The sequence below is a fragment of the Camelus dromedarius genome, chromosome 25 (assembly GCF_036321535.1).
Source record: "Camelus dromedarius isolate mCamDro1 chromosome 25, mCamDro1.pat, whole genome shotgun sequence".
Lineage (NCBI taxonomy): Eukaryota > Metazoa > Chordata > Mammalia > Artiodactyla > Camelidae > Camelus > Camelus dromedarius.
The window spans coordinates 1,498,867-1,525,196 of record NC_087460.1 but is presented as its reverse complement, the minus strand read 5'-3'; the positions used below and the strand labels follow the sequence as shown (position 1 = coordinate 1,525,196).

The following is a 26,330-nucleotide window of genomic DNA, read 5'->3' as shown; positions in this document are numbered from 1 at the left end:
CTCAGCGCTAGGGTGGCAGGCGCTGCAGGGTGACATGGGTTGCTGTTCAGGCCAGCTTTTGAAGGGGCCTGACCAGCTCCTGACTGCCCTTCCTCTCTCTCTGCATTCCTGCCATACCTGAGCCGGAGGAGAGCTTTAGAAAAAGATCTTTGGCAGAGCAGAGGTGCCGGTTATCAAGTGCACCAGAGGCTGTCTGATCGAGGGGCTTGCTTCCTGCCACCACCACTTCCCCCACTCCAGGTGGTGATAGAGCAGTGACTTCTGGGGGAGGATGTAGATAAGGATAAGCTTAAGAAAATGACAGGAACATCTAAGTGTGAGTATGGCTGTCAGTACACTAGGCAGGTGAAAACGCAATGTGTACATTCAGACAATCAGTTTAAAATCCAACATACCCAGTGGAGAATAGAAAAGAATGGTGCTGGAGGGGGGCACGTAGACACATGAAAGAAGTTGCCTGAAATAATTGAAGGAGGGGAAAGGCAACAAATGCAAATGAATTAAACTTAGGTCAAGATGCAAATCTCAGTTAGGCTAAAAAATTAAGATACAAATATGCATTGTCAACAAGAATTAAACGTAAGACAAAGAGTGGAAAACAGTGTGGAGATTCCTCAAAAGACTAGGAATAGACTTACCATGTGACCCAGCAATCCCACTCCTGGGCATATACCCAGAAGGAACCCTACTTCAGGATGACACCTGCACCCCAGTGTTCACAGCAGCACTATTTACAGTAGCCAAGACATGGAGACAGCCTAAATGTCCATCAACAGATGACTGGATAAAGAAGATGTGGTATATTTATACAATGGAATACTACTCAGCCATAAAAACCAACAACGTAGCGCCATTTGCAGAAACATGGATGCTCCTGGAGAATGTCATTCTAAGTGAACTAAGCCAGAAAGAGAAAGAAAAATACCATGCGAGATTGCTCTTACGTGGAATCTAAAAAACAAAGAAACAAACAAACAAAACAAACAAAGCATAAATACAAAACAGAAATAGACTCATAGACATAGAATACAAACTTGTGGTTGCCAAGGGGTCAGGGGGTGGGAAGAGATAGACTGGGATTTCAAAATTGTAGAATAGACAAACAAGATTATATCGTATAGCACAGGGAAATATATACAAGATCTTACGGTAGCTCACAGAGAAAAAAAATGTGACAAAGAATATATATATATTCATGCATAATTGAAAATTTGTGCTCTACGCTGGAATTTGACACAAGATTGCAAAATGATTATAAATCAATAAAAAAGGTTTAAAAAAATAAAACAAAGAAAAACAGCAAAATTAAAAATAAAAGGACAGAAAAATATTTAAATGTAAAATAAAATATATATCAGGGAAGTGTCCCCCACAGTCTGTTTTATGTTAACACTAATTTATCTTTTAAAGCAGTTGCAAAGAACACAGACTAGTGTTACATACTGATAAAAGAAACTATAGGTCAAGAAAATTGAATGATTGTGAACATTAAATCAATAACTGCAAAAGATCATTTGAATATACGCCTTTCAGAATTTTATCAAAGGTAAACAGCAATTTAAAAAATTTCAATAATATTTAAGCTCCAACTAATAGATGTGTATATAGAATCTTGCTGTAACAGGTAGAGAATAAGCAATATATTCAAGAACTTATTGAACAGTCGTAAGAATCAACCATGTGTTAGGTCACAGAGGAAACTTCAGAATTCCCAGGAATGAAGGTCACATGGAACGTGTTCTCTGACCTCTGATGCAGCAACATTAGAAATCACTGTTAAGGAATTACAGCACAAAACTGAAACAAGTTTGGAATCTGAAAATGTACTATTGAATGAGCCTTGGGTTAAAGGAGAAATAGAAAAATTTAGAAGTGAGGGACCATGAAAGCTGTCCAGGTTTGAGGTGCTTATCAGAAAACGAGAGAGAGCGAGCGAGCGAGAGTGCGCAAATACGCTAAACATTCAAATCAGGAAACTAGGAAAAAAACAACAGAGTTAAATCCAGAGATGGAGCAGTCTAGATACTGTCAGAAATCAGTAGAGTAGAAAGTAAAGCAAAAGCAAACCGAGGTTCACCGTCTTCTGTGTCTGCCATGGATTTTCAGGAGAAAGTGGGTGGACCACATCGCCATTTTTTTTTAGATTTTAAATTTGTCCCCACCCTCCACTTTGCACAGGTAAATGGTGTGCTGTGGACTGCCACCTCTCTGCCCTGGCCCTCCCCATGTTTCTCTGAGCTCTCTCACTTTTTGTTGGATGAGGTGTCAAGCAGAACTCAGTGCGGTTTGTTGAAACAGCCTTTTATGAAAGGTTGGTTCGTGTGTGCTGTCAGTCTCGCAACCCGGTGCCCTTCATTCGGCCTCCTTTCCAGAAGGGAATGATGGGCGATAAGGGTCAGGAAATCATACTTAGTGATCTTGGGCGAGTCACTCAGGTTGGGCTTTGATTCCCTCAGCTTTAAACTTAGGAGTGGTTTAGATTATTTGATTTTTAGAAAGCTTATGAGAGACTGCCAAATACAGGCAGAATGCAGAAAATAATACAGTAGACAGCACCGGCGTTTAACTTACATTAATGTTGGCCATGTTAGGTGATTTTTGAAGATCCTTTAAAAGAAAAGATGCTTAAAAAAGTAAAACTCATTCTAAACGAAGTTCAATGGCAGATTTGGTTTAAGCAGACAATTTTGTTAGAATCTCAGGTTTTTAAAACTGGTTGGGGACGGGAATAAACATTAGGAAGCTGTCATCATGAGGGGTGGGGGGGAAGCCTTAGGACTGACTTGTCTTCTCCGGAGGAAGTTGTACAGAGTGAGGAGTGAAGACGGGGAGATGACAGAGGACCCCGTGGAGAAGGCTAGCTGTGGTCAGGGTTAGAAAGGGAGTGAGTCGGGTCATCCCAGGAGGGGAGTCGTAGGAAGCACGCCGTCGCACCCACGTAGTTACGGCTGCAGGTGCGCACTTAAATCTGTTTTTTTGATGTAAAACAAAAGCAGGTTAAGATGGGTCGAGAAAATGAATAGTTTTGTGATCAGAAGTAAGAGGCCAAAACAGAAGTAAGAGTCCGTTGGAAGAGAAAGTCTTTAGATAAAAACCAACTCTTTCTGTTGAAGTTGGCATAACCTGTGTGCCACAGCCCTGGTGCTCGGCCAGCTGGGTGGACGCCGGGCCTCCAGGTCAGTGCATGTGAATAAACGGGGTCCTATTCCTCCCGCCAGGAGCGGCGTGCGGGGGATGCCTGTGTGTCCTGCTGGTCTCTGAGGGGTTTTCCTGGATATGTTTTTGTGGTTTGCAAAATATGGACCTCACGCAAAATTATACTGTGGATTTAGTTCACTCCAAACCAAAAGAGCAGCGTAGAATTCGGAGCCATTAATCTCGTAGTAGCAAAGTGGTTTCTGTGGTGGTTTTTATCTCAGATCCCACACGTTTAAGTTCTGCGTTGCACGGAAAAGCAGACCAAGAAAAAGTGTACACAGGTGATTTGAACTGAATACTTAGTAAAGAAAAGAGCGTTTAGCAATTAGACTGTGGACTTGGGTAGTTTCTGTGCCTAATATTCCTGACTTGAAATATTTTTAATATCAAAGCCTGCATTTCCAGCTGGTCTTACCCCAAAGGTTTGGACGTTTGTAACAAGAGTTTTCATTCTTTACCTTTTCAGTCACCCATTCCTGTGGGTCTGACGTTCCCTCAAAACGGCAGGCAGGAGTTTACGCCTCGTTGCCGCAGGCTCGCTTCCAGGTCACGTGAGGGAGTCGGAGCTAATGTAAAGGTGCGGCCGGGGGGACTTGCGTCTGGGGACCTGCGGTGAAGAAGCAGCAGGGTGACGCCTCGCGGTTCCTACCCTGTGAGATGCTGGTCCCCTCGGATGAGAAGTGTGTAGAGGTGAAGAGGGGTGTTTCTAGTTCCTGACCCTCAGATTAAACCTTTCACTTTTCGGAAATTAATGCTGAGAACTGAGACAAGGCAGTTAGGACTTGTCTGCAGCTTTGAATGTCTGGGCTTTTGGCTTTAATGATAAGAATTTAATACTGTATTTTGGGATACTGGGTAAAATGGCTTTTAGGTGAGTTGTTGCTTTTATGCTTGTGGTTTGGGGACTGTACAGTACCCGTGTCAGGGGTGGAGTCTGCAGAATACAAACTACAAGTTGTGTAGGGAAGGGGTGGACGCGAGTTAGTATGTGATTTACTTATTTTTAGATTTCTGGCGTGTGTGCTCTCCTAAGACCGTGCCCTCCTGAACTGTAGCCGGCCAGGGCTGCAGCGAGCACCCTGTTGGCTGGTCCTGCTGACGCCCTGTGTGGGTTCACCGACAGGAACCACGTGTGATGCTGTTGAATAGGACCAGAACCCACGGAGGCCGGCTTGCCCTGAGCCTCAGCGAAGCCCAGAGGGCAGGGGTCCGTGGGTCCCTCTGGCACCTCAAGATGCCTGGTTGCTGAGTTTCCTGTTCCTCAAGGGCCTTCCCTCTGTGGTGACAGTTCTTTTCTCTCTGTTGGATCAATATTCAGTCTGTTCTGATACTTCTCTTCAGGACCTTTTTTTATCTTACTGGCATGGTGGAGTGTTTCCGATTTTAATAGGCAGATGAAGGAAATCCAGGGGAAACTTGAAGAGCTTTGTCATCTTGCACTTTAGAAAGGACGGTTGGGGAGCTCAGTGGCAGTCGTGTAACTCGTCTTTGTTCTGCATTGGATTTTAATTCTCGCTCTGAGCTCTTTGTGCCGAATTTAGGCACCGAAGCTGGAAATTTTAATGTAACATCCCTAAGACTCGCTGGGCTTGAGTTTCCGTAGTTCCGTTTTGTCCGAAAACACATCTTCATTGCTGCTGAGTCATCTTTTCTTGTTCCTCATCTTCGAGGAACATTTTAAGTAGGCTGGCTGTCTTTACACGTGTCAAGTTTCCATTCTGTACAGTGTTCGTGGGGAGAGCACTAGACTTCACAAAAATACAGGTGAAATACTAAAACACTGTAAAATGCTATAATGATGTCCAGAAGTTTTACATTTTAATACAGTTGGATTCACCATTATTTTTTCTTTGTGATGTATCCTCTTTGGGTCTTCTAAAAAAGTTCTTCCTTGCCTCAGTGTCTTAAAAGATACTTTGAAGATACTAAAAGTAGCTTTCTTTCTAAAAGTTTTAAAGGTTTGCTTTTCACACATAAATCTTTAGTTCACCCAGAATTCATTTTTCTCTGTGATATGAGTTAGGGATCTTCCTCCCTCCCTCCATGTGGGCGGCCAGCTGTCTGAAAACAATCTATTGAATCCCTGCCCTTCCCTCACTGACCGCAGCGTCCCCTCTGGGTGTGGGGGGGTGTGTGTGTGGGGGTGTGTGTGTCTGGGCTCCTGTTTCTGCTGGGAAACGTCTGTTGGTTTATTCCTGTTCCAGTACCACGCTTTCTAATTTTGCTTATTTAAAAAAATCAAATTTATTGACATCAGATAAACTGCATATATTTAATAGGTACGACTTGTTAAATTTTGACACATACCCCTCTGAAACCAACACCACAGTCAAGATGAAGACCACTGTCCCCAGAGTTCCCGTGTACCTCTTTGTAATCCCTTTCTTCTTCCCAAGAAGATACACAGATGGCCAACAGGCACATGAAAAGATGCTCAGCATCACTAGTCATCAGGAAAATGCAAATCAGAACTGCAGTGAGGTATTCCCGCTCACACGTCAGTGCGGCTGTCGCCCAGAAGACAGCAAATAACGGTGTTGGCAAGTCTGGAGAAAACGGAACCCTTGCCCACTGGCGGTAGGAGTGTAAGTTGGTGCAGCCACTGTGGAAAACTGTATGGAGATTCCTTAAAAAATTAAACCGCCATGTGACCCAGCAGTTCACTCCTAGGCATTTATCAGAGGAAAACGAAAACACTGCTTAGAAAAGATACATGCACCCCTGTTCACTGCAGCGTTGTTTGCAGTTGCCGAGATACGGAAACACCCTCAGTGCCTGTCAGTGGGTGAGTGGATAGAGTGTGGGGGTGCGATTATTATTCAGCCGTAAGGAAGAAGGAAATCCTGCTTTGTGTGACAGCGTGGGTGGGCCTTGAGGACATTCTGCTAAGGGAAATAAGCCAGACAGAGAAAGACACACTCTGCATGATTTCGCTTATATATGGAACCTAGAAAACAAAGCAAATGAACAAACATAACCAAACTGAAGCAGAGTTATAGATTCAGAGAACAAACAGGTGGCTGCCAGAGGTGAGGAGGGTGGGGAGAGGAAAGAGATAGACGAGGGAGATTGAGATACAAACTTCTAGTAACTAAATAGACGTGTCAAGGGAGGGGCTTTGTGGTCCCGGAGATGGGAGGTCGGGGGAGGGGAAGTCGGATGAAGGTGGTCAAAGGGACAAGCTTCCCGGATGTAAGATAAGGAAGGACTAGGGATAGTCATGTCCCACGTGATGAGTATAACTAACGCTGCTGTGTGCCAGGTACGAAAGCTGTTGAGAGAGCAAATCCCAAGAGTTCTCATCGCAAGGAAAAATTGTTTTCTATTTCTTTAATTTTGTATCTGTATGAAATGATGGGTGTTCACGAAACTTACTGCGATAATCATTGTATGATGTACGTGAGTCAAATCATTACGCTGTGCTCCTTAACTTTACATAGGGCCGTGTGTCAGTTATGTCTCAAAACTGGAAGGAAACATGAAAATGAGTACTATCAGTTAGATTTCTAATTATTTATAAAGTCATACCATCTAACGAACGCTGTTAAACTTTGGTGATAAAGGTACTGGATACCAGACTTCAGCTGCCTCGTCTTGGCATTTGAAAGTAGACTTAGCTGCGCCTTACGGATCTTTGATTGTGTGCTGGGCTTGTCAGCCACAGCTGGATCGTGTTACCTGATACAGCAGGTGTCGTGTTTGGTGATGCTTATGGGTTGTGTGTGTTTGTTTGTTTGTTTTTAATTTTAGGTATTCCGAAGCAATGTAGCATAACTTGGGTACTTGTTAAAAATACTAATTCTTGAGCCCCAGCCTCGCTGAGTTAGAGACTCTGGTGGCCTGGCATTCTGTTTAAACCCTTCCAATGATTCTAACGCACATAAAGTTTGAGAAACATAGTAGATTATAATACTTTCATAGAAGTAGCAAAGCTCAACCTCTTTGTAACAATTCTGTTTGCCCCCTTTTTTTCAGATCTATTTTTCTTGATACCACTGTGTATTGATCTGCTATAAATTTTTTTAAGAAAATGCTCACAAAATTTTAGGGTTTAATTTCTAAGTTTTGCGGATGGTATTTAGAGTGGTATTTTATTTGATTCTAATGAAAGTTTACTCTAAACGTGTCATTTGGGCAGCTGTGCACGTCTGTTTGGAAGGAGTTACATTCCTTTCTTTTCAGCTAATCCTGTGGAAAACCTTACATCCTCAGGTGGACGCCCTGCGATTACGTTTGGAAGAGAAGGAAACCATGCTGAACAAGAAGACGAAGCAAATCCAGGACATGGCTGAGGAGAAGGGCACCCAAGCTGGAGAGATCCACGACCTCAAGGACATGCTGGACGTGAAGGAGCGCAAAGTGAACGTGCTTCAGAAGAAGGTGAGCGCAGCGGCCGGACGCTCCAGCCGGGCTCAGGGCTGTCCCCGCTGCCCCCTCCCTCCCTGTGGTTCTGCAGGCAGCACAGGCTCTGTTAAAACTGCTCTGCACGTTCAGGTTTTAAAATTTCGAAGTAAGCACTACTTAGTGTCTTCAACAGTGTTTTCCGTGCTCCTGTTTCTGGAAAGTGCCTTGCAGGTGGCTGCGTCTGGTGCCCCGTGTGGGGACGAGTGTCGGGCACGGGCTCGGGTGGCTGCGGCCCCATCTGCCTGGTCAGCACGACTCCGATTCCGAACAGAAACGCGTGCTGCTGTAGGGACACATGATGAACGTGAGTCAGGGAGGGCTTTCTCTCCTCTTCACCTTCATCATCACGGGAAGGAGGCTCGCTCTGCGGCAAATAAGGAATGCACTGATAACTGTCCCCCCCGCCCTCTAGCTTAAGTAAAGTGAGCCCTGGCCGTCACAGTTACAGGAGACCCTGGCTCCATTGAGGTGACAAGTTGGGACTACCTGACATTGTCCCAGTTGATTTTTAACCTCCAACAATAGCCAAGGAATAAAACTCTCTTCACTGAACCTCAAATTCAGCCTTTATTTCATGTGCAGAGGCCCATGTTCAGTGTTTGTTCTCTATTTCATTAGTTTGGTTTTCATTTGCTTTCTGTAAGTAAACATAAAAAATTGATCCCTGTAAACACCAGTTGACGATGGTGTCCTGTTAGTGGACGCTGATTTGTTTTAAAACGTTCTAGGCACGTCCTTCTCACCTTCCCCCCAACTGCTCACTTCCCCTTGCCTGTTTCTTATATGTTCTTCTACCCACAGTTTACACACGTACAAGCAAGTATGTATTCTTTCTCTCTTTACCTCTTTTTGTGTCCTTTCAGAAACATTTTATGTGTAATCCATATAGAGCAGAAGTTTCTTTCGACACACACGTTACCATTCCTCGTTGCCTTTTCCTTCCTTTTTTCCATTAACGTATTTTGAAACTCCTTCCGGGGCTCCTCACCGTTACTGCCAGCTGCGCTGAATCGACGTGCTGCGGTTTACTTACCAGGTTTCTACTGATGGACAGTTTGCTTAAAATGTTTGCTTTTACGTAAAATGATGTTACAGTCTACAATGTTGTGCATATTTAGTTTATTCATATGTGAAGTGTATTTCTAGGTAAATTACCAAACAGAATTGCTGGGTGACAGGATATGCATTAGTGATGTCGGTGGATTTTGGCAGGTCACAAGTATATTGGTTAGAACCCAAAGACTATTAGAAAGTAATGCATGTCTAGATACACATTTTTTTTAAAAAGGTTTTAATAACTGTGCCTGGAGTTTAGAAGTTAGAATTAATACCTCGTTATCCTGGAATAATCATAGTTTGTAAAAATAGAATGGCAACGTTTATCAGCCACTTTGTATCTGAAACCTTGTTTAACCCTTGCAACCTCTTGGTGGTGGTTTTTATATCCTGATGGCTCTATTGTAATCAGTGGCTGAATTTTTAGACTGTGATACATAATATGTAACATACTTCACATGTGACACAGTGTATGTGTTAATCTCTGTGTACATGTGGTATACATCCTTCGAGGACACAGCTGAAACAAAATTTTCACTGGATGTACTTACCCTGACTTCATGAAACAGACTTTGAACTATCTTCTCCCCTTTCATAAAGGAAATAAAAAATGTTAGTCCTGATCCATTAAGTTATGTCAGTACCCACCAACAAAACACTTTCATACCTTGGTGTCCAGTCTCCCATGTTTTCCTGTTCCTACCCCCCAAATGAGAACAAGCCCCCAACAGACAAATTTCCAGACATATTGCATGATACGAGAGGTTCATTTGTACAAATTGGTTTAGCTAAAAATTTATTTTTAAAAATTTCTTCCAAAATGCAGCTTTCCCCGTCACAACTCCCCTGTTGGGAGGATTAGACAAGAATACGTGTTAAAGCTTTTTGGTACTGCAGAACGTCACACACATATTATATGTATTATTCTTTGTCCATCTCCTCTCTTTTTTTTTAAATGGAGGGACTGGGGATTGAACCCAGGGCCTGGTGCATGCTGAGCACGTGCCCCACGCTGAGCTACACCCTCCCCGTTAGTGTCTTTAGCTTTCGTCATGGAGGCCAGTAATTGTGTTCTGTTTAGTACATTACGCTGCCTCACTAATTTGTCGTGTTACAGACTTTGATTTGGCTTGTCTTTAAAACAGTCATCAGATAGGTAACACGGGTGCTTCTAAAACTGGTTTAGATTATTACTGCTGCTTTTAAAATAATTACCTCTGCACCTGTCGTTTTCAGTCCTCAGAGCCTTTATGTTCTGTCTGTACTTTGTTGTGGAAGCTACTAGACTGACATCATCAGAATCAACATGTGTGATGTGTCCCTGGACCATTGTTTGCTGATAAAATAGAAATAAGCTTTAACTTTTGGATCCACGTAAAATAAAGGAAAAGACACCGTAAGCTTAGAGGCAGTTTAAGGCTCTCAAGGGAGCTGTGACTGTAATTCCTTTCTTGAGCTACAGACACCCTCTTGCTCCACAGTACTATTAGCAAGCTTGATTTCCGTGTGGTTGACAAACAGGGGAGCGGGGTGAATGCAGGTACCCTTCACGGAGACGGGGTTGAGGGAGCAGCGTGAACTGTGGTGAGCTGGGCTGGGGTGAGATGCTGCTGACTTAAGGAGGCCACGGAGGAGCTGGTGAGCAGCACGGTTGGGATACAGACGGCACCACCGTGAAGCAGATCGCGTGGGAGGTCTGGGGGAAGAGCGACGGATGGAGATGCAGTGGCCTAAATGAGGGGACCACGGGGGCTGTGTCTCTGGCCCTCCTTGTCCTGCAGGTATGGGTGATGGCCCAGGACGTACCCATTCAGAGCAGCGATGCAGAGACACACGCACACATGGCGCCGGAAGGCGGCCAGCTGTCACACGGGGTCCTGCCAGGGTTCCAGGGGCGCTTCTGTCTGCAGCTTTGCCTTTTCCAGAAGGACATGTAGTTAGAATCATACAGTGTGTACCCTTTTCAGACTTGCTTCTTTTACTTTGTGTATTTAAAATTCCTCCATTTCGTTTCATGGCTTGATCGCTCACTTCTTTTTTATCCTGAATAATTTTCTGTTGTCTGATGCACCGCAGTGTTTGTATAATTACTTGTAGGCAAATATGTGTTACATGTTTTTAAAAAAACCCACTGGAATCGTAATTTTTATTCATTTCAAGATAAACAAATTTGTGTGTCTTGTTATGTGTAGCTTTATCTCATTGTTTTTAGTATCTGCATGGTTTTTGGCGTCATACTCACACCGTAATTAACTGACATCCTATAGCTTTACAAGCAGATGCTTCTAGGTTTTCTTCCTGTTTTTGCATTTGTTATAATGGTGTAACAGATAACGACATAAATGTCTCAGCCATGATGTGATACTGTGTGTGTGCCTCTAAAAAGACTGATGGGCGCCCCACTGTTCTCTGAAAAGTTTGTGCTTGTTTATATTAAAAGTGTCTTTCTTCATAGCTTCATCAAAGGTTTGTTGCCAAACCTTTTCAATTTTCCACTGACCTGGCAGATAATTTAAAACTATCTATTTTCTTGCTTGGTATTTATTTAAAGCTGAGCGTCTTTTCAGAGGAGTCTCTTTGCTGTGGAAGCTGCACATTCGTGTCATTTCCACATTTTTCTGTTTCTCTCCTTTACTCATTTGTAGGGGCTCCCTCGTAAGTGAATGGCCTCTTCCCTCGTGATTTACAAGTATATTCTCTTATTCGTCACTTTCTTCTTTACTTTCTTTCTGGTATTTGTTTTAGAATTTGTGTGTCAGATTTAGGAGTCCCTTCCTCTGCCCTCTCAGTTTTAGGTCATGCTCAGAATGTCCTTCTGCCTGCCAGGGTTATTAAGTAATTCACACATACTTTCTTCCGGTACTTTCAGAGTTTCTTTTTTTAAGTGTTTATACCTGAAAATTGTTTTATAGAATTTGTATATTGGCTGTAGTGATTCAGCTTTATGTTCTTTTATGTGGCCAGCCAGTCGTCATTATAACAGTTACTAAATAATCTACCTTTGTTCTTCTGATTTGGAATGCCACAGTAAACTAGCACGTACACCTGGGCTTGGTTCTGGGTTCTGGTCTGTTCCATCTACCTGCCGCTCTTTCCTGCCAGCTGCCTCTCCTTTCTCTTAACTGTCTCAGTGACCATAGTCCTTCCTAGTACGTTTAGTATTTACTAGACCTATTCTGCTTTATTAAATTTTTTTGGAGGGATTTCAGACATTTCTCACTTGTGCCTTTCTCCAGATGAACTTTAGTATCATGTTGTCAGATTCTCCTCTTCATAAAATAATCTTGTTTCTCTTTTGGTTGGAATGTGGTATCTCAGAAGTTAAGCTGAAGCTTCAAAGGGGGCGTATGATCAGCTCTGTCAGGTACTAACACGAGGGTCCTCGTTAACCTGAAGACAGCCATCTCGTGGAGCAGAAGTGTGACTTGTGCCTCGTTTTCCCAGTCTCTCCATCACTTGAAGCAGAGTGTTTCATGTTCTGTCTTGACTTCACAGATTCTGAAGTGGAGCAGTATCTACTGACTACTTTTTATGACAAATGCTTATTTATTGTCCCTCTTTCCTGAATTTTGTTGATAAGTTTTGTTGTCTTTTGCTGAGTCCATAATACTTCTCAGATATACATTGTGATGCTTTTTGAGGAGGGGAAAGGTCCTTTCTATAATTATAATTTGTATTGTTTAGTCTTTATTTCTGTGTTTAAATGAATTTAATATTTACCATTAGTTGTGGCACCACCGCTTAACTCTCTCCAAGGTAAATATGGCGACTGGATTTCCTAAGTAGGTACAACTGTCTTGGAAAGTACTTAATCTTATTAAATTAAACGTAAGTGTACCTGCCAGATATGTGTGCTTAGGGTGGACTCCGGGACGTGTGTAGGAATGCTTGCAGTAACCTGGTTTGGATTAAGAAAAAAAAATCCAAAACAAAACTGAGGGAACACTATGCAAAATGTTCTTTGACAGAAGAATGAGTTAGTAAATTGTGATTTAGCCACACGGTGGAACATATTATTCTTTTTGTTTTAAGGCAAGGGTATATTTAGGGTGAAAATTCAGCGAAGCTCTTCCTTCTAGAGGCAGGGAGGGAAGAGAGCTGGGGTAAGGAGGGGTGTGTAAATGTCTTGAACATTTTAGGTAATGTTCTCATTCCTGTGATGGGTCGTGGGTTCATCTGCTGCACGACGTGCACAGACGCATACGTGTATGTTAACTATGTGTTACAATTTAAAATACCTCAGGCAGAGTAACTTCTGTTTGATTTGCATTCTTGGTTCCTGGGTGCTTATTACATACTTTATATGTTTCTTTTTGTTTGAATATTAATAATAAAAATGCTTAGAAAAAACTTCTATTTATACGTATCTGTCCTTGTTGAGAAAGAATTTTTCCTATATTTTCAATTTATTCCTAATTTTATAATCATACAATTAGAACCACCTTTCTCTAAACCTTTATTTGCATATTTTGAAACAAGGTCTGATGCGGATGTAGCGTCTCTGGGTTTGATAAAGACCAGCTGCTCGTTTGCCTGCAATTCCCTGCAAAGTGCCTGGCGGATGGATTTACTCAGCCTACGGTCAGATATGTCCAGTTGTGATGAATAGACGGCTCGGACAGTTTGGGCCATTGTTACCTGGACCAGAGCTGGGCTGCTAAGAGCGCCTGCTGGTGAAGGCTAACCTGGGGCCATGCTGACCCCGTGTGGTCCCCCTTCAGCAGGGTGATGCTCTAGAATCGGGAGCCTGCATTTGGCTGCCCCAAAGCTGGTTTTCCCAAGTGAACTATTTCTATTCCTCCCATTGCTCTTATTTGTCCTGGTTAATTTTTCTGATGGCGGTTGCTTTTCTAGACTCATTTTTCCTGCACACTTTGCTTGTCCCGTTGGAATTTTGGATCTAATTAAGAGATAGATGATTAGGACATTATTAATGTTCTGCTTTTGGCCCTGGCCGACATTTGATCCTGGGAAAATGCACTGAGGCTCACTCACCTTCTGTTTCTTCAGCTGTAGACAGGATGCAGCAGTTACCTCGGGGTTTTTCTTGAATGATGTAATGTGTATCAAGGCACCTTGGAACCTGTGCAATGTTACGTGCCCTGGAGGCGAGGTGTTAATATTATTTATTCTCAGTTTTATCTGCCCAATTCAGCCAGTTGCTCTAATCTTTGAGAATCGTTTTGAATCTTGATTTATTTAGTCTGTTTATCTCCTTCAGTGTTATGTCTTCTGCCTTTTTATGAGTATATATGTATTTTGAACTGAAGTGTAGTCAGTTTACAATGGTGGGTCCATTTCTGTGCACACTGTGATAGTTCAGTCATACATATATACATACTCATTTTCATATTTTTTCACTTTAGGTTACTACAAGCTACATGAGTGTATTCTGTACACCTTCACATAAGAGGTAAAATGTTGCCTTGGCCTGGGAAGGACTTGTGTGGCGTATTGTGAGACACCTCTGTCAGAATGCGATGCATCAAAGCTGTTCTAAGAGCTCCTTCTGTTGTCTGTAGGTTTTTTGTTTTGTTTTGTTTTGTTTTTTTGGTAAACCCAGTTTGTTTGCAGGTGTAATCTTTCTATAAGTCCTTTTTCCCCCCTGTTCTTAATCCAAAAGAAATCTCTTAAAATCCCGAGTCCCACTGGAGAGACCGTTCTGTGTACTTCCCTCTTGGGTGATGCCTGGGTCCTGGTGATATGCGGCCCGCGCACGTTCCTGGCGTGAGTGTTTATACGCCCTGGCGTATCTGGGCTCTTCTCCCACCCGCCTCCCCACTCTTGAGTGCATTTGTAGTTTCACACACACGTTATGTTCCTGTGGGCTTCCCAGTCTTCTCAGTCTGCCTCGCGGTCTTCATTCATGCAAGCAGCATAGTGCCTTCTGCTGCACACTTGGTGCTGTGCTGAGTACAAGGCAAGATGTGGTTTCTGCTCTCAAAGTCTCAGAGTTGTGGCAGTTGGGGAAGTTACAATGCGAGTGGTGTACAGTGAGCACCAAGCAGGGCGTTGTAGGTTTGACCTTCTGTGAAAGGATGCTAAGAAAGGTGTTGAAAGATCATGAAAGTTTGCTAGGCAGACTGGAAAGGGGTGAGGGGCCCCAGGCCGAGAGAGCGGAGTCGTGTCTTTCCCAGAGGGTCACGCCCCGGAATCTCACCTCTCCTCTTCATACATTTTTAATATGGAGTCTTTAAAGTTTCTGGTAGAGCTCTGTTTGTGAATGCCTTTTCTTTCTTGCTGTGAACTCTGTATCTCCTGGTCTCTGGGAAATTATCCCCACTTCTCACGTCACGGGGAAGCTGTCAGTGAGTGTGCTCATCTGTGTTGTCCGGTTAGTGTACTTAGGAAACTAATAAATAGAATTCAGCTTTCCTTTCCTCTGGCCGTGAAGCTTCTCCATCAGAAACTTTGGAAATCTACCTGCGGTGGGATATTGAAGTGTAACCTTTCAAGTAGACCTTCGGATATTCCTGGAGACAGGTCTTACTCTGCACAACCTTGCTTTTTGACACAGCGCTCATTCCGTAAAGAAGAGGGATATGGTAACTCCACGTTCATCGTTTTATTGTTCTTTGGCATCTGTATTCTCTAGTCATTTTTCCCAAGAATATTATCTATAATTGTATATTTAAGTAATATTTAATTATTCTAACATTTAGGGAGAATACCGGGTAACAGTGTATTACTTTGGCATTACTTTTGGCATATTAACTATGCATTAAAAAAAAATCACCTTCTGAGAATAGTAGCAGCTGTGATAAAGCTTGGGAGTCACATACTCTGGACCATTTTGGGCTCTGGGCCACGGCCGCCTGCCCGCAGTCTCCTGGCTTTGTGGGCAGTGGACGTATTTGTATGCGCTGGGGCCGCCTGGGCTCGGAGAATGAGGTGGGACAATAGCAGATGGCCAGGCGTGCTGTACAATGGGATTAGCATGGGCCCCGCCCTCCCAGGCTTCTCCCCTGCGGTGCGGAGTAGTCCTGTGTTACAGTAAATGTCTCATCTTTATAGTAAGTCACTGACCTGGAAAATGTAGTTGAGCATTTGACTCTGAGCAGCATTCAGAATCTGTGTTAAAACGGTGCAGCTTCTTGCCTGATTGATTATACACTATAGCATCGCTCGGAGTTTAACGCTGGTGCAGGTGTTGCCGTCGGTCCCTCCGCGCGTCTGTAGCTTGTCTATTTCGCTTTGCTCGCATCTTCAGTTTCTTAGGTTTCGGTATTTAATAGAGTTTAGATTTTTTTTGGTAGCAGAAAGCTAACTGGTATTACAGAATTAGAAGGGTTTTCCCCTCTGTTTGGTCCTAGACTGGTTCTTTAAGACTCCTGTTACTTTGCTTTGAGTAGGAAGTCACAAAGAATGGATTCTTTGTATATTCTTTGTCTTCTGTGGAGTCTTGACTAAAGCAGTGTTAGTTTTTTCACTTTTTCCATATCATAAAATGCAAAGGAGAGTGCTTTATCATTGAACACAATATTGACAGATTTATTCTGAGAAATTTAAAATTTGTGCTCTTTTATTTTTAATAAGGACTAATTGCAGTGTTTTCTAAATCTTGTTTTTTAATCATAAGAGGACCAGGTCAGGCCCCAATTTGATTTTAAGTTGGAAACTTAATATACTTAGGCATTCGAATTTTCCCTTTTGTTTCTTTTACTTACTATGTTTTAACAGGACTCAGTTTAATTAAAAATTTTTTGTCAGTGGAGAATATGAACAGCTACACTCCTGAAGCATTTGACTGAGAAAACAGCACGTAGTAAATGAAGTCTAACTGATAGTGATGTTTCTGCTGAGGAATGTACTCCATGTGGATTTACTTTGCTTCGTTTAACCTTCCCCCCTCACATTTCCAGGTAAACCTTAAGGAGGGTGGATAATTGAAATTGCAAAGTCTGCTTTAACTTCCAGTTTGTCAACAGATGACTGTTTTTAAACGATGCAGATATTGTGCAAGTGACGTCTTAACCATGACTGAAGGATTAGTCCCTAAAAAAGAGGTCTTAGTTTACCTTGTTATAATGTATCTTTTAATCATGTGTGTTCCTCCTCACCATCCCTTCCTCTTGCAGAACACCCCTGTCCCAAAACCCAAAACAAACAAACAAAACACAGCATGCCTCATCCCTGCGTTCTGATCATCTAGGAACAATCAGTGCTGGGCAACGGTGACTAAAGCGGCCAGGGCAGTTGCCCTGCTCGCAGCAGGCAGGTGGCGGGGAGCCGACTGCTGCGTCCTGAGCTATCTCTGAAGCTTAGTGGCTCTAACAGCATTTTATTTGTGAGTCAGGAGTTCAGGAAGGAGTCTCTTCGTAGTTGGCCCCTGGCTTGTTTGGTGACAGCGGGGGTGCCTGCGGTTGGGTGACCCTCCACCAACGTGGCTTCCTCGCTTGCATCCATCCTGCCCGGGTCTTCCCTGGCCCCCTTTTCCTCGGGGCTTCTGCAGGTGCCCTGTGCCTGACCATGTGACGACGCAGTCACACTTCTTCCGTGGCACCTCCTTCCGCAGTCACGGGTGGCAGAGGTAAAAGCTGCCGGGCCCTCGGGGTTATGCTAGGAGTTGACTTGAAAGTGGCAGAGGATTCCTTCTGCTGTACCCTTTTGGTCACAATAGTCACAGGACCTACCTTGATTCAGGGGGAGGGTCAAGCGAAAGGCTCCACTGCTTGGTGGAGGAGCGCCAAGCCACGTTACAGAAGCGCGTGGAAGGTGGGAGGTGGTGGTGTGGCCATCTTTGGGGAATATCTGCTCCAGTCGAATAAAAATGTTGGATAAAGGATTGAGACCATGAGGGTGTGACTGTTCTGTGTGGTGTGGGAATAAAGCTCTCACTCCCTTTTCTGTTGTTTTATGACTTTTTTCCCACTTCCGTGTTCTGCTCAGTGTTCTGCTATCTTATTCATAGGGCTTCTCCTATCATCCGTTGCTCTCAGTGGAAGTCACTTTAAACCAGAAGGAATTCTCAACAGTTTAAAATTGTTTTTTCCAATTCAGAAATTACCAGGGGATATGAAAATGATTGATAGGAAAAAGGTACAGAGGTGTGTGGAAAGGGCGGGCTGACAGCAGAGGGTGAATCAGTGCTGCGTATTTAATTCAGCGATCACCTTCGGTGAGAAGCACATCTGTGTGGTTGGAAAGGCCCGCGTATTCGTGATCTAACTTGGGAGAGCCGGCCACCTGGATGACAGCCTGAGAGTGCGCAGAGGTCACGCTGGATGCAAAGGAAATTTTTAGTCCATTAAGAGCTGACAGACTTGACTAAACGGTTTTGTATTATTTGGGGGATAAATCTCACTCCAGAGTAGTGTCACACTTTGCTGATGGGTGTTGGGAACTTTGACTTTCAATCCAGCCTGTGGGGTTAATTGGATCGATGGGTAACTTTTCCCCCTAATTGAGGTATAATGTGCGTACCATAAAATTGACTAATTTAAACTGTATAATTCAGTTGTTTTTTTTTTTTTTTTGTATACTTACAAGGTTGTTGCAGCCATCACTTCTATTCAGTTCCAGGACATTTTCATGACCCCCAAAAGAAACCCATACCTGTTAGCAGTCACAGCCCCTTCTCCTCTGCAACCACTGCCTCCTTTTTGTCTCTGTCAGTCTGGCTCTTCTAGACATTTCATATAAATGTAATCACACCATGTGCAGCTTTTTATGTCTTGCTTCTGTAACTTCTGTAGCAAGTGTCAGTACTTCGTTCATTTTTATGGCTGAATAATACTCCATTGTGATGAATATACCACATTTGGGTTATCCATTCATCAGTTTCTGGACATTTGGGTTATTTCTTATTTTTGGCTATTATGAATAATGATTCTGTGAACATCTATGTACAAGTTTTTCTATGAACATACATTTTCATTTCTCTTGAGTATGTATCTTGGAATGGAATTGATGTTAAATTCATGTGTAACTTTTTGAAGGACTTCCAAACTATTTCTAAAAGTGGCTGAAGGATTTTATGTTTCTGCCGCTGTTGCCAACAAAATGCCTTTGTTATTTTTCTTTTTAAAACAGCCATTCTAATGGGCATATGTGGTATCTTACTGTGATTTTGATTTGCATTTCCATAGTTAGATTAATGATGTTGAATATCTTTCCATGTACTTGAGGGATATCTGTATATTTTTGGAGAATTGTCTATACAAATCCTTTGTCTTTTTAAATTGAGTTATTTGACTTCTAGAAAGTCTTTGTTTTGGAGATTCCATTCACATCAGATCTGTGATTTGCAAAAAGTTTTCCCATTCTGTGTGTTCTCTCTTCACTGTCTTGATAGCATCCTTTGATGCACAAAAGTTTTAAATTGCTTGTTTTTGGCATTGTGTCTAAGACACCACTGCCTAATTGAAGGTCACAAAGATGTCCTCCTATGTTTCCTTCCATGAGTTTTATAGTTTTGACTTTTACATCTAGGTTTTTGGTCCATTCCTAGTTAATTTTTGTATGTGGTGTAAGGTAGGGGTCCAACTTCATTATTTTGCACGTGGATATCCACTTGTCCCAGCGCCATTTGTTGTAAAGACTATTCCTTTTTTTTTTTTCTAATGGTTTTGAGACCATTGCTTAAGGCCAGTTGCATGTAGTTGTATGTAGACATGTGTTCATTTCTGAACTCCCAGTTCTGCTCCATCAGTTTGTGTGTCTACCCACGTGCCACGTCACACCGTCGTGAGGACTGTGGCTTTGTCGTAGGTTTTGATCATGGGAACCGTGACCCTTCTCCCTGTGTTCTTTTTCAAGATTGTTTTGGCTTTTCAGGATCAAAAAGACCCGAGTAACAGGTCTTTCAGTTGCTGAACACTGGATACCTTGCAGCTTACTTAGATTGTCTTTAGTTTCTTTCATTGATGTTTGTAGTTTTCAGTCTACAAGTCTTGCACTTCTTTAAATTTATTCCTACATATTTTATTCTTTTTGACGCTGTTGTAAGTGGAATTTTCTTTATTTAATTTTCAGATTATTCATTTTTACTGTAAAGATAAACAACTGATTTTTGTATATTGATCTTGGGTTTTACAACTTGGCTAAACTAGTTTGTTATCTCAAATGGTGTTTTAGTGGATTCTTCAGTATTTCCAGTGTATAAGATTACACCATCTGCAAATAGAAGTGGCTGTACTTTTCCTTTCCAGTAGGGCTGCCTTTTAGTTCTTTTTCTTCTCTTACTGCCCTTCCCTAATTGTCCAGTGTAATGATGGACAGAGGTGGCGAGAGTGGACATCCTTGTCTGGTTCTTTATCTGAGGGGAGAGGCTTTCGTTTTTCACCATTAAGTATGACATTAACTGTGGGTTTTCCATAGTTGCTTTCTGTCAGGTTGAGGAAGTTCCCATCTATGCCTAGTTTATAGAGTGTTTTTATCATGAAAAGGTGTTGGATTTTGTCAAATGCTTTTTCTGTAGCTATTGAGATGATCGTGTGGTTTCTGTTCCTTATTAATGTGGTACCTTATAATGTAATTGATTTTTGTACGTTGAATTCATCTTGCATTCCTGGGCTAAGTAAGGATGGATGTGTTTTTAAAGAGCCTTGTCTTTCTCACCTGGAGAAGTGTAGAAACTTGTTCTACCAGCATCACCATGGAGGCAATAAGCATGGACCTGAGAGAACATAGCCTTTGGGTAAATTCTCTATTTTCAAGTGCTAAGGCGTGAGAGAAATAGGAACCACCCACAGGCCCACACTGCAGGGCTTTGTACAACATGGAGGTAATTTTGACCCTTACTAAAACATCATTTCTTTGGGCTTCTAAGTAGCTTAGTGAATAATTTGAGGATTTATGTACGTGTCTGTTCTCCACTGACCTTAGGCCATTTTAATATTCCCCGAGTCTTGCAAGCTCGAGTTTGAGTGCCCTGACTTCTGTTTTGACCGAACACACATTTTAAACTTGAAACATGGTAATTAACAAGTCAGTGTGAGAGGGTCCTACCCCTCCTGTGACAAAGGTAGTTCTTAGTGGCGTCTCAGGAGACCTTGTAGCAGGAACTTGTCAGGGTGTAAACACACAGGTAAGTATCTGGCAAAGGACAAAAGATTTGGAAAAAAAAAAAGAAGCTTGATCAAAGTTTTGAAGCACAGTTACTCTTTTCTTCTGCTCAGAACTGCGTATAATTCTACGTGAATTAACTTGCGTGCGTTCTCACCTGCGGGAACCCCCTTTGGGGAGACGCCCAGCTGCCCGTCAGCTCTGCTTGAGAAGCTGACATAATGAACCACCTGAAGAAGTTACTAAATCAGACTGTGGCGAAGTGGCTTTCTGTGCTCTTCCTTCCCTCTGACCCACCGGCACGTACACCCTAACCAGAAATCAGAATGTATTTCGTCCTTTATCTGTTTTGTCTCCTTGCAGTGCCAGACCTCCTTCCTTTCTTCTTTCACACTTCTTTTTTCCTCCCTAGAGGATTTTTTCAAATCAGAGACATCACTTAAGTTGACTGAGGAAAAATTACTAAATCTGTTAGGCTTCTTGAGCTCCCATTGCACAAGGGTGAGGGCCTGCTGTTTGGATCTGCCCTCCCTGCGTCCCAGCCAGGCCAGACTTTGTTTTACATGCAGCTCATTTGCTGACAGTACTTTCATCAAGCAGCTAAGCGAGCAGTTTTGAGTGAAGTGGCTATTCATTTTAAACAATATTATGGGTATTTGAAAAGAACGTCACTGATGACTGATTTTTAACTTCTCCCCTTTGGACCATCTGATGAAAGCTGCAGGCTCTCTTCATGTAAAAATGCACACGCCTCATTTGTGTGGACTGGGACGCCATGCACACCTTAAAGGCCATCCCTGAACGCCTGCTTCGGAATGCCCACCGTCTGTGAATTCAACAACCAAGTTACAAAGATTTTACAAAGCTGTAGAATTATGCATATGGTTCAAATACAGCACACCTGAGGGCAGTTGCAATTTCCCATTAAATATAGTCTAACTGGAAAGAGGAGAGCTGCTGGGAATAACGGACGCCGTGATGAGTGACTCAGAGCCCCCGAGGGTGGAAGGACGGACCCCAGGTGCTGGAAGTGCCCTGAGTAGCCCTTAGTCATGAGCCCCCGTGGGACGGCCTTGCCTGAAGAGACCTGCCTTGCGCAAGCACACGCCCCTTCCCTTTGGCGTCCGGTGATTGATCCCTGTAGGGCACACGGCCTTGAATCCATCGCCCTGACTTGGGACAACTCTGAAAGGTCATCCCAGATTAAGAGCCCTTCGTGGGGTTGTCTGAATCCTTTGGGACTTCGTAGCAGCTGAATTTCTCCGCCTGCACCATCCTGCCCGCCCCCCTTCCTTCCCCTGGGGTCAGTCCCAGGAGCGCCCTCGGGTGAACTTCTTGCACAGTGAAATCTGTCTCAAGGTCCGCTTCCTGGGAAACCCAGCCTTGTCACCTTAGTGTTGACGATTAGTACAGGTTAGCTTACTTCAGACCATGAAAGTAGGCCTAGCTAAAATAAAAACTTAGTGAGGTGGACTTGAATTTAGGTTTAAAATATGTGAAGCATCCCATTGCTATTTCCTTCGAACCTTATATTTCAAGTAGGTTTTGAAAGTCTTGGTTTCTTTGGATTCATTTGTTGTCTCCCAGTCTTTGGCAGAAAATCCCCCAGGTGTCTGACAGCTTGATTTGTTTGGTCAGAGTACGAGCCTGTGAAAGGTGTGGGTTAAATGGAATTGCTCACGTGTCCCACAGAAAGCCCTGGAGATTTTCCGTGTTGTTAAGTGAGCATGTGAAGAGAATCCCTTATCGTAGTCCTAATCATATTTCTTATCATAAATCCTAAGGTTTCTTGGCTCGCAGTTAGAAAATTACTGCTTCTGTCATTATTGAGATGATATATGTCCATTCTGAATACTTGGAAAATATGGAAAAGCTATACCAAGGAAAATTCTGTGTAAAAATAAACTTTTCCTTGCTTCAAATTGGGACAGTATCGTACATTTTGATACCTTTTCTGTTTCGTGTAATAGTATATAATAAATAAGTTTCCATGTCTGTAGTTAATCAAGTCTGTGAGTTGTAATGGTGGCATAGTAGTCCATCCAGTGGATAGTCACCTTGAATTTGGCTAGCCTTGTATTGGTACATATTTGATTTCCCCCAACTTACTGTTAATAAGTAACACAAAGAACAGTGTTTCCTTTTGGAGGCGGAGTGGAAACTAAGCCTAGTGTGTCTACCCTAATTAGTTACTTAAAAATACTGGGGTTTTTCCATCACTAACATGTGGTGAACCATTAGATCTGAGACTGTTCTAAGACAGTCATTGCTCTACAGCTTCAAGGGACGCTGCTCACGATGTGAGCTGAGGTCCCGAGTACAGTCCCGTCATCGCCCCGTCTCGGACGGGTTGCTGCTGTGCATTTGGGGATCTTCTTTGTTTTCTGAGCAGTTTCAGCGTATGAGGACCTGTCAGGTTTTTATATATGCCTTCCAGATGGAAGAGGAAGTGTTTGGGCCGTTACCGTAATTGTTTGCCAAAGCAGGTCTTGACTGGCTGTGACCTTTGGTCTCACCAGCTTTTGCCTCATATTATCCAGTCATTTTAACTCAGCAGGTCCCTAGTTCCATTGTCTGTACCGTGAGCAAGTCTATCCAGGAACTTACTTCCCCTCCTAGCAATGAATGAAATCTGATTTCTCTGGAGCGGTGGAGTCTGACTGCATCTGCATTTCCCTAAAGGTCATGCCTATACTTCCTGAATAAAATTTGAACAGTTTTGAGATAAAATACAGTAGTGCTCTGTTGACGTTTATTGCTTTTTCAATGTTCTCACCTTTCCCATCATAAGAATACAGTTGTATTTTTGAATTGAAGGGAGAATTAGTGGGGTTTTTTTTTTTTTTATGTATATAGGTAATTAGAAAGATCAAGTCACTTGCCCAATGGGGCATAGCCAGCTATTTATTCATCATGGTAATCCAGTCCGTTACTTATACGATGCGAGAATAGCACAGTTGAGAGGGAAACTCAACCAAACAACTGGCTGTCAACCAGAATCTTCGCGGGGCTTATTGATGACCCTGGACAGCACTGAGAACACAGGTATGCGAGCTTGAACCACCTGCAACGCGTTCGAAACGCTGCTTAGAGTTCCGCGTGACTTTCTTACTCTTTTATCTTCTAATCATTGGAAACACGTAACTGGACAAGTAAAATGTGAGGCCAGTCTAAATAGCCTGGGAAAGCCTGCTCATTTTGGTAAATGAGAGCTGTAGCTTGCCGGGACCTTTCACAGGAGTGCACGGTGGTAGACAGGCAATTGCCTGTGAGCTGGGGACCTAGTGAGTTTTTCCTTCTTAGACCCTGTTGATCACTGTAGGGCCCGCTTTGCCAGCTGGTGCTGCCCAGCTCACCCAGCACGCACTGTGCTGCTGGCGCCGCTGCTGAAAGCTGTTGCTAACCGGGAAGGTGTGGGTCAGAGCCTTTGCGAATAACTTGCTTCACACAGGACATCTGACGCTGATGCTGCTTAGAGCAAGTGTGGGGGCCTCATCAGAACAATTCTTCTCTCTAACTGATGTGCATGGCAGGGAGTGTTTGGGGTTCCTTGTCGCGAGCGCGACATCCTGTGGGCGGCCGCTTCTCCTTTTCCTCGGTGATCAGGGCCTCAGAGGCGGAGTGATCGGTTCCACCTGACTAGGAACGAATCACTCACGTTGAAACGTGATAGTTTCTGGCAACTGGCAATGCTGGTAAAAAACCAGAACAAAAGGTGCCAGCAGAAGGTGCCAGCGTGGAACTGGTGTGCAGATTTGATGGATTCACGTGTAGCGCACGTTCGGAGTGAGGCTCCCTGGTTTCATCGGTTTTTCTCTCTCTTTGTGAAATAAAAGTTGTACGGGAAGAAAGGCTCTATGTAATATAATAATCATGTTGTTCTATTTTCTTTCCAGCCCAGTTGTCAGAGCTATAGCTAGAGAGTCACTTAAAGGAAAATGTCTGCTTTCTCTAAGTAGTTTTGTGCAAAGTGTTTCCTTCCTGAACCCTTCACTGTTAGGTCTTCTCTACGACTAAACTCTGTGTATAAGCCTGATTGAGCCCCTTCCGCTGTTTATCCTCAGTGACACAGACACAGACAATAAACGCCACTTCCTTCGACCTCTGCAAAGTAATTCTACTCATGCAGAAACTGAATACCCGCTACTAGGTGCTTAATGATTTCTTTCTGTAACAGATAGGGTATGCATAAAGTAGGAAAAAAGCCCGTAGAATTATAAGATACATCATTTTCTGCAACAGTCCTACTTACAACTTTCAGTGTTATTAAAGTCAGAGGAAGAAAGCTTTTGGGCTTTTGTTGAGTGCTGCTTAGTCCGTGTGTGTAAGTAAACTAGCCTCCTTCGACCGCTGGAAGGTCAGGCTAAACAGACCGTTTTAATCACATCACAGCCCTGAAATCCTGATAGCAGCGTCTTTGGTTCTGCCCACCAGCTTCAGTGCTCTGTGCTTGGCTTTATGTCCATGGAAGTACCTGGAAGACGGACTTCTGCACCGGCAGCGGTTTGGTACCTCCACGCTTCGTCCTTTGCTTCAGTTGGGGAGAACATTTAAATAGAAGTGACCATAACAATAGTGTACTATGTTTATGGATAAACTCTATGTAATAATCAGGAAGAGTTTATGGAAAGATGCTTGGGACGTCTTTGTGTTCATCTTTTTTGTTTTATCATAGAACATACTGTGTATAGCACAATGATTAGGAGTAGAATTCTGGAGCTAGATTGCCTAATAGTTGTAACCTTGTGGTGATGCTTAAATAGTTGTTACCTACAGAGATGTTAAAACAGCACCTGACACAGACATACTGCACTCTTTCTAAGGGTTGGGGTCCCTCTTTTCTTAATTGAAGTACATACAGTCAGTTACAGTGTGTCAACTTCTCGTATACATGGGGGTCCCTCTTATCACTGTGACCTTCTCTGCCTCCACCACCACCACCACCATTATTATTATTATTTTTGTTGTTTTTTTTTTATCACATTGTTATTTTAGGGATTCTGTGGTTTCCGTTTCTACAGAATGGAAAGTTGGGGTTTTTTTGGTAGATACTTTGAGCATATTTAAAGGAGTGTATTTCCACTTAGCATGATTCCAGACAGTCATCTTTATCATTAATAATCACGTATGTGCCTAACTGATCCAGTCTTTTCTCTTGGCTGCTATATCCCAAAACTTTTGTAAATAATATATTCTAGATCCTGTGGGTAATTGAACTTAGTATGGAGTGGGATGTCCACTATATAGATGATTTTTTAATAGAAACTGCATAATAAATACTGAAGTGACATGATATGGGACTAAGAGGTGAACAGTTTTCACAGACTCAACATTGGGTCAGTGAAAAACAAGAGAATAATGGCCAAGATAATATGGTAGCATTCATCACCCCCTGGTTAGCGACACACGTGAACCCAGAGACCCTTGATCACAAAAGCACGATTTTAAATCACAACCAAAGTGAGGACATAGAAAGGGGGATCTGAGCAGGCTCAGCTCGTGTCGTCCTGATGCTGGGCAAACGGGATGTGCTTCGTCCCCACGCCCCCTCCCACAGGCGGCGTAGAGCCTCTCTCGGGTTTGTTCAGTGCTCGTGCAGCTAGCGCATGTCTGTGTCTGTTTCGAGTCCTGCTCACTGATAGCAGCTTGCCCAGAGGAGGCAGTTG

General features: G+C 43.1%; 1 protein-coding gene across 14 annotated transcripts in view; it reads left to right on the top strand.

Moving 5' to 3' along the window:
• The window catches only part of ERC1 (ELKS/RAB6-interacting/CAST family member 1), a 289,429-nt gene that overhangs the window by 90,763 nt on the left and 172,336 nt on the right, over nucleotides 1-26,330 (top strand). For all 14 annotated transcript variants that reach the window (XR_010377761.1, XM_064478870.1, XM_064478865.1 and 11 more), the window contains one exon: nucleotides 7,411-7,578. Coding sequence is in view for 13 of the 14 variants with exons in the window: in XM_064478870.1 (XP_064334940.1) it covers nucleotides 7,411-7,578 (168 nt within the window). In the remaining variant the exon portion in view is untranslated. The remainder of the gene's footprint in view (nucleotides 1-7,410; nucleotides 7,579-26,330) is intronic.